This window comes from Musa acuminata, chromosome BXJ3-6, assembly GCF_036884655.1.
Source record: "Musa acuminata AAA Group cultivar baxijiao chromosome BXJ3-6, Cavendish_Baxijiao_AAA, whole genome shotgun sequence".
Lineage (NCBI taxonomy): Eukaryota > Viridiplantae > Streptophyta > Magnoliopsida > Zingiberales > Musaceae > Musa > Musa acuminata.
Window position 1 is genome coordinate 13476924 of NC_088354.1, and position 8463 is coordinate 13485386.

Here is an 8463-nt window from a genome sequence, read left to right on the forward strand (position 1 = left end):
TTGTTCCACTAGTTTTACAGCCTGATGCCAGTGAGCATTCTGGCTACCAGAAAGGAGAAAAGAAGAGAGAGAGAGAGATAGTTGAAAGTCCCTACGAGGTCTTAGCTCATGACCCTTGAGTTATAATATTACTAATCCTTGTCCGCTGGTTCCCTGACAGAAGAAAACAATCAGATTCCTTACAGCTCCATGAATTCTGCAGTGGATACATGGCGTGACCCAGAAGCTGTTGGTGTTTGAGCACATTCCCATGTGTTTTCTTATCTCCTTGTTCAGATAACCCCACGACACATGCAGCAAGGATTAGATATTGTAGCATTACTGCATGCTAATTGAAAGATACCCACTCATTTATGTATGTGCACATGCAAAAAGAGAGTTGGGGATCTGTGGATATCAAATGCAGGCGAGGTGGGCGTACCCATGGTCTACAGGTGTCCCATCCATATGGTCATGGAGAAGAAGAGGCTGGTGGGTTTGCATGATGGGGAACTGGAGGAGGAGAGGGTGAAGAGTACATTGCACACAACAGCAGGGGAGATGAACGGTTGGAAAGTGGCAGGTGTTGGACTAATCTTATCTTCTTCTTCTTCTCCATCTTCATCCCTGAGAGTCCTAATTCCCTTCCATCAAGTACATGTAGTTGGTCCCCATCAAGCTAAAACCCACATGATAAAATAGCTTCACTGTCCTGCTTTTTGTAGATGGAGATCAAGGAAGTGGCAATGCCTAACAAAAGACTTGTTTGAGCTCAGTAGATGGAAACTCTAATATTGACCACAATTCTGATTAGAGCTGCATTCTGACCCAGTACACAAGCAGTCGGTTCTGAACGTTGGTATTCTCAGTGGTCAAGTTTAGGCAATCCATCTTTCATGTTATGGTGGAGTTCAACCTACTCTCTCGGTCATACATTCCGGCGATGAGAGTCCTCCAGGTCCCTGCTGAGGTGACTACAGAGAAAGGATTCGACCTGACTCCTTGGATCGACGCGGAGGAATAATCATCTGAAGATTATTGAGGGACTCGGGATGTATTCCAGGTAAAAGAAAACAACCCCGGTTGCCAGGAGTCGTCGATAGACAACACTCCACGTGGAATATAATTGCTTGGGGCTCACACTGGATGGCTGTGATGAGGACACAAGCGCAGCACCGGCTTCTGCATACCACCACCTGACCATTCCTCATCAACAATCCATGGATGTTCTGATCGATCAACCAGGCGTCTCCCTTACATCTGTAGCCAGATGTTGCTGCGTCGGAAGTTATTCTTCGCGGGCTATAAATGCATGGTAATATCACTCGGACACCTTCAGCACCACCAACCGTCCACGGCCCCCGCCATCTCTCTCCCCTCTTCTTTGTCGTCGCTTCCAGACTTGAGCCACTACCAAACACATATGGCACAACATCACCCACAAGCTTGGTCTTGGATAGATCTGCACCACCATTATCAGCATCTCTACCAAGCAGAGGAGGAGGAATCAATGGTTGAGAGAGAAAACATGTTTGAAAAGCCCCTAACCCCTAGCGATGTAGGCAAGCTCAACAGGCTGGTCATCCCAAAGCAGCACGCCGAGAAGTACTTCCCCCTCGGCCGCGACTCAGGCGAGAAAGGCCTTCTGCTGAGCTTCGAGGACGAATCAGGCAAGGCATGGCAGTTCCGGTATTCTTACTGGACCAGTAGCCAGAGCTACGTGCTGACCAAAGGGTGGAGCCGCTTTGTCAAGGAGAAGAGGTTAGATGCAGGCGATGTCGTGCTCTTTGGACGTCCACGGTTCGGGGGAGACCGTCTCTTCATCGGGTGCAGACATCGGTGGGCAAACGAGAGCCCGCCACCGGCTCACGCCATGGCCGTGCCCACTGCTGCAGGGCCACGGCGGGCAGTGTGCCACCCTGATCCTTGCTCCTGTCCAACGAGCACCTCATGCTTCAGCTCGGTGCAGGAGGACTGTCTTCTTCTTCGTGCAGGTAATCCTTTGGGAACATTACATCATACGGTCTCGTATTAAGCTACTGAATCGAATGATAAAGGATTCTTAAAGTTGAGTCCATTTACAGGCGATCAGAGGCATGAAGCAGTGCAGAGTGAGACAGTGGCACCTGCTAACTCGAAGCGATTCAGACTCTTCGGCGTGGATTTGGACTATCGGCCGGCGCCTGAGCCGGAGCCTTCGATCCCAATCTCATGGTTTTAGGCCACAGCGCATGCCAGTCCAAGCCGACAAATGCTTCCAGCTCGGTTGCTGCAAAGACTTGACTCACAAGGTTGCCTAAATCGAGAAAATAGGATAAAAGGAGGAAGGCCACGTTCACAAGGTTCGATTCACTTGTGAGTTCCCAGCGTAAGACACGAGAACAACAAGAACAACAAAAGTTAGGAGAAGAGGAGGGGACAAGAAATCCCCGGTTTTCCGGGCAATCGTCTCTTCCCCCTTTAAATTTCCTTCAAAAAATGCACTGTGCAGGGTCTGACGAATGGGTGAAGTTTCAGGAAACGTCAGCTTGGCACTGTGACTCACTCTCGTTAAGTGTGTTGTTCTTCAGGAAACGACTCCAGAAATCACTGGCACCTTCTTCTTTTTATTTTTTCTGAAGTTGAACAGGAATCGAGTACAGTGTACAGTGTACACTCGACCATCTTTAACTCGGCAATAAACTGATCGATGTGTTGGCACAGATGCGTTCTCCTCTTCATTCTAAAGCGACAGCTTTACATGTATTCCTGTAGTCAATGTTAGAACTGAATAATTGAGAGGTGAATCCATTGACAATGCATATGGTAGTTGGTGAAGTTAATTTTTATAGTCTTGGTGACTAAGATCACGAGGACTGAAATAAAGTGATAGGTTAGATTCATCTACTCACCTCAAACCCTAAATCCCAAACCCGAATTATCTCACAAAGACGATAAAATAATAATTAATAATAAAAAATCTCGGGTTAATAAAATCCAAGAAGATTTGACTCTCAGAACTCCATTGTAGAGGTACTGAGTGAACTAAATCACATCTAAAATCTAAAATATTGTTCTTGATGATATCTAAGATATAAGGATCTTAGAATTAAAAATTTGATTATTTGATAGTAAGCTATATGGATCGAATCCACCTTATTATCACTTACTGTTGGTATAAAGACACAAAAGTGCCATAATAGGACCTAAACTATTGTACGATTGATACGAGAGATTGAAAACATGATTAAGAGAGAGAATAGTTATATATTAATAAAACTTGGATTGACAAAATTGAGTTGTGGGCTAAACCTAATATATATATATATATATATATCTTTTAAACATAAATGAGATCATGTCAAACGAATATGGAGTAATTATTATATGACTCAGCTTTCTGTGTCCGATCATATAGCGTTGAGTTAATCCTCTTATTACTGTCACTTTTGTCTGTCTCATAGGTTTTGGCCTTACATGAGATGACGATGACTTAATGAGATCAGCATGTGATGGGGCAGATGTGATTGACGCGATTGGCTACCATTCACATCTCATAGTTTCGTATCAGATGAGATGGACTTGACATATATCGGGTGGCTAATCATTTTTGTTGGGCATTTCACTATTTTGTTACTCACATTTGAGGTATATTCTGTTTCTGATCATTTGCTTTTATTTGGTGCAATGCCTTACCTTGTAATGTATAAACTATGGTAATTCTTTACATCATGCCCTAATCCAACTTGACGTTGGTGGGTCACGGTTGCTCTTTCGGATTGTAAATGACCTAATGTCGTTAGTAAATCGATGGAATATAGTTTAGAAATATTTTTCTTGATTCAACAATGATTTAGTTAATATCGTGTCATGAGTACGATGATATGGCTAATACATTAACATCACATGATCGATGCATTAATCTCATATCGTGATAACATGACTGACACCTCAACTCTAGATTATTGATACATTAGAATCCACATGAATGATATTGTAATGTTATGTGATTGATACGTTAGAGAACCATATGAACCCTAGCAACAATTATGCCCGAGACCAACACTTCATGTTCTCATGAGCAGTACATCATATAAAGATAATGATTCTAAAAATTTACTATAAAAAGAGATACTATAAATATATCCATGACATAAAAAATTAAAATATATTTATTTGACTTATTAATTTATGCATCTAAAGGGTACTGTAAAGAGTGTCTCGAGTTTTGTATGATTTAAACTCGATTAAAAAAATTTAACTTAGATTGACTTAACAGCATTACTTCATTTTGATTCTTCTACCACGAACCAAAATACTTAAACAAGAGTTAACATAGTATACTCATTAGGTCCATATAAGTCAATCATATATATTGCTCACTTCCGACGTGGGACTAATGAGATGTTACAATTATCATTCAATCACGGACCAAAATACTTAAATGAGAGTTAATATAATACACTCATCAGACCCATATAAGTTAATCATACACATTGTCCACTTCTGATTTGGGACTAATGAAATATTACAGGGATAATCTTCTAATATATATATATATATATATATATATATATATATATATATATATATATATAATTCATTGAAAATGGATATCATGCTTTTAACTTATTGATTGCTTTATTGTTAGTCTTTGTTAGAATGGATCGGTTTCTAGTTTTAGGGTTGTGACGCAATTAACTAATAGCTAGATTCAATTAATTCCATGGCTTTCTCCATCAAAATTGAACACGAAAACATGTGTCCGAATCGAATAGATATGACGATTTGTCGGTTCTAAATTAAACTTAAATTGGATCTAAACGATTCCATTATGATAATTTTTAAATCAGAAAAGATAGTTCTTGATTTAATTACATATATATATTGTGTTTTGGTTCTAATTCTAAAATCAACCTTATACGATTTAATTTTTATTTTTAAGATTTAAGAATCGGAATCAGATCGACTAAAGATACAGTTGATAAGTGCTAAATAATTATCATACAAATTAATGAAATAAATATCCGTATGGATCAAACGAACGGCACATCCGTGACTTCTGCCGTAAGCCTAAAGCGGTGATGCGACAACTTTTAGTGCTGGCGTGGGCCAATCTACTGCCAACGTCACCATGCGCGTCATGTCTGTCGAAGAGCCACTTGAATGTCATCTTGGCACGACACGAGGTTATCCCATCTTGGCTTTTTTTACGTGGCAGCACGTGGGAGCTCGGCCACTCCGTTCTCGGGACCCACACATCCGACCACCTTCCCCCATCTCGAAGTCACGTTAAGGTTTGCCGCGCCGACCTCCGGCCACCCCCTGCCACGGCTAGCGATCTTTCACAGCCGCGATGGACGGCCGCGATCGTCGGAGCCACCCGAGGCCAACTCGTGGCTCCGACACCTCCACGTACAACCCCCTCTTCCGCACCGTCTCGCCCGAACTCGAACGCGCAGGCGTTGCACCGCGAGTCGGGTGCCCGATTAGTCCCTCCGTGCCTACGTCACGCGGGGTGGTAACCAGGTGGGACTAAGTCTGATACGTGGCATTTGTCAGCACCGCCTCGGGCGTTATACCCTTGTGTTACTCTGAGGTGGCCGTGTCGAGTACCCATGGCGTCGCCTTCGCCTCTTTCCTCCGCGCGACAGCGACGCGGAGTGGGACATCGTGGGACGGTGGAGATGGAGCTCGATGCGGCGCGGGCCCTGACGGACCTCGCGGGGTCAGCGGCGACAGGGAGTGAGAGCGGCGGGGAAGAGTGGAAGAGAATCGAGAGTAGGTCCAGGAAGCGGAGCAAGAGCAAGTCGCTTGAAAGGGCACAACTCGGGAGCTTCCAGGGTCAGGAGGAGACTTCAATTTTGGGAGTAAGATAGCTACTGTACTCTTCTCTAATGGGTCCAGGTTGGCAACTTAATCAAAAACACATCCAATTCTTGCGTGCAATGATTCTTCCTTTAGATTAAAGATGGTAGATTTTTAGGCATCTGGGTATGTCCATTTACAGATTATTCTTGACAAGAAGGTGATGTCTTCGCTCTTAACCGGCAACCTATTGTTATGTTTAGTTTTGATATTCCTGTGCTACGTTGTAGGAGGCTAAACACTAAACTTGTTCTTTCGTGATGTTGCCATTCCTTATGTTAAAAGGAACCTTTTCTCTTTTTTCTTGGTTTGCTGAGAGTGGATTTACGCGTCAAAGCTATCCTGAAGTCAAGTTTGGTTTCTTCCCGTTCATACACATTGTAGATTTCCTTTCTTTTTTTTGTCCTGCAAAAGAATGTTGAAAGATAGCCTACATAATTACTTTCATTAGCCGGATTGCCTGAGATCTATTGTTTCTGATGTAATAAACATTGTGGAATTCCCGCGTTTCTCACTCAGAATGAAAAAGATTGTTGAATTTTACCAGTAAAACTAATGTCAGAAAAGATAACTATTGTTTGAACACTGTAATGTTGGCCTTTGCTGAAGGGGACATGCTCGACTGCCGGTTGTTATGGAGATTGCACTGCTGCAGACAATGTAGTGCAAGAAAGAGCACATAGCCAAGTGAGTTCTGAATTGGGTAAATCTACGGTCAAGGTCCCCAGTAATTACTCATCACTATATGGTAGTAGATCCAAACAAAATTTGACGGAGGTAGATTTTTCTTGACCTCATTCGATATGATTTCCCGCTGAAGTGAACACTTAAAAGTTGAGCTTCTTACAGGCTGAGAAAGAACAACGAAGATTGCGCAGGGTCATTGCTAACCGGGAGTCAGCTAGGCAGACCATCCGTCGGCGCCAGGTGAGAGTTGGAATGAATTCTCTCTTCGTGGTATTATTCTTTAGGCTAGTCCTTATGATGCTAACTCCGATACGTTCGATGATCTTGTATGTTGAGAGGCCCTTCGCGAGGAGCTAACGAGAAAAGTTGCCGATTTGTCATTGGAAAATGAGAAAATGAAGATGGTAAGCACCACATTTAGCTCTAGAGATTTCATTCCTTCGTGTCTGTCTGTCTGTCGAGACTTGATAATGCCTCTCCCTGTTCATGACTTTGAGAATGTGTTTTGTCCTAATTATTCTGATGATTCGGTGATCCATGTTTCTAGTGATTCTGATAGATACTTTGAATTGATTGAAGGAGAAGGATATTGCTACGAGGGAGTACCTTTCACTCAAGGAGACAAATGAACAACTAAAAGATCAGGTTTGACATCTGCAACCTCTGCGGGAGTCGAAAATTGATTCATGTTCTAACTACACTTTCTTCGCTTGCATAACTGGTACTCAATCCTGTATAGATTGCCAAGACAGTGAGGCCTGAGGCTGACCAAAATATTAATACTGCAACCACAGAGATGGAATCACCAAAAACCGGTCGCCGGTTTATCGGATACGGAAGATCGCCTATCGTACAGTTCATGTATCCTTCCTGGCCTTCCATGTGGGGGAACACTCTAGCTTTCTTCGGGCAAGCTAATCCTAGCAATATAAGCGGATCAGTGCCACCTCAAAACATGCCATCTTGCGCTTGGTATTATCCATTTCGTCGTGGCGAGCATGGTCTCGGGCAGTCCTACGGAGAAGCAGACGACACAGAGAGAGCTGCTGTCCATGGCACTGATGACAAGGAAAAACACTCTTTGTTGGCAACTGTTGGAACCGAGAAGGCGAATGCACCTGAAGCTGAAGCCAGAGGAGGAGTATCAGGAAGTATCAACAGGGATGAACAGATCCTCAAGACTCCTGCTCAAGAAACTATCACCAAAGGCTCTTCACATGATGAGAAATGTGAACTCCAACATGATAAAGGATTGCCGGAAAAGCTCCAGGGTGCTTGCACTCAGCCTCCTGACAAGTTGTCGTATGCGATATCAGCAACAGCGGCAGCTGTGGCGAGGAGGAGGAGGATGGAACTAAGAAGATTGAAACAATGTCATGGAGGACAGGAAGACATGCGCTGCTAAATCATCAATGCCAGTTCTGTGTTAATAAGTTGTGACGTTGGTAGGAGTGTGTTTTTTGCTGTTGCCATCTCAGAAGAGTATTATTATGCTGCTTTTGCCAAACACAAACATTAGTGAGAGAGACGAGAAGCACAAGTCTTACCATCCATTCTCCAGCACTTCAGCTTCTGTTGTATTGCTTCTTCAATTGATGTCGTCCCATCTAGAGCAGATTAACATGAGAGAAAATAATTTGTTGAAGTTGAGAGGAAGAGGAAGAGTAGGACAAGCTTTCAATCTTCTATATTTCTCTAAAAAAAAATATTTTTATAATTTCAGAAATTCTATTTCTCTCATGACCCAACATATGGGGTTTATATAGTCTCCAAAGATACATTATATTAATTGTATTCAAGATGAATCATTCTCTTTCAAGAAACCCTTTCAAGAACCAATAACCAATTTGACTTATCATTCTATAGACTGTTAATCCATTTTTTCTTCTTAATGTAATGATTCTCCCACTTGATGCAATGAACTTTTTTATGCTTTTTGAACAAGTTTAA

General features: G+C 42.6%; 2 protein-coding genes across 2 annotated transcripts; both read left to right on the top strand.

Moving 5' to 3' along the window:
* The first annotated feature begins 1108 nt into the window (after nucleotides 1-1108).
* Nucleotides 1109-2334, top strand: LOC135641769 (B3 domain-containing protein Os11g0156000-like). Its single transcript, XM_065157471.1, has 2 exons — nucleotides 1109-1973; nucleotides 2064-2334. Exons 1-2 carry the CDS (start codon nucleotides 1250-1252, stop codon nucleotides 2198-2200), a joined length of 861 nt encoding a protein of 286 aa, XP_065013543.1. The 5' UTR covers nucleotides 1109-1249; the 3' UTR covers nucleotides 2201-2334.
* Nucleotides 2335-5552: 3218 nt separating this feature from the next.
* LOC135640067 (uncharacterized) lies at nucleotides 5553-8054 on the top strand. Its single transcript, XM_065154187.1, has 6 exons — nucleotides 5553-5828; nucleotides 6436-6603; nucleotides 6676-6753; nucleotides 6852-6917; nucleotides 7093-7158; nucleotides 7253-8054. The coding sequence occupies exons 1-6, from the start codon at nucleotides 5577-5579 to the stop codon at nucleotides 7916-7918; spliced, it is 1296 nt and encodes a 431-aa protein (XP_065010259.1). The 5' UTR covers nucleotides 5553-5576; the 3' UTR covers nucleotides 7919-8054.
* The last annotated feature ends 409 nt before the right edge of the window (nucleotides 8055-8463 follow it).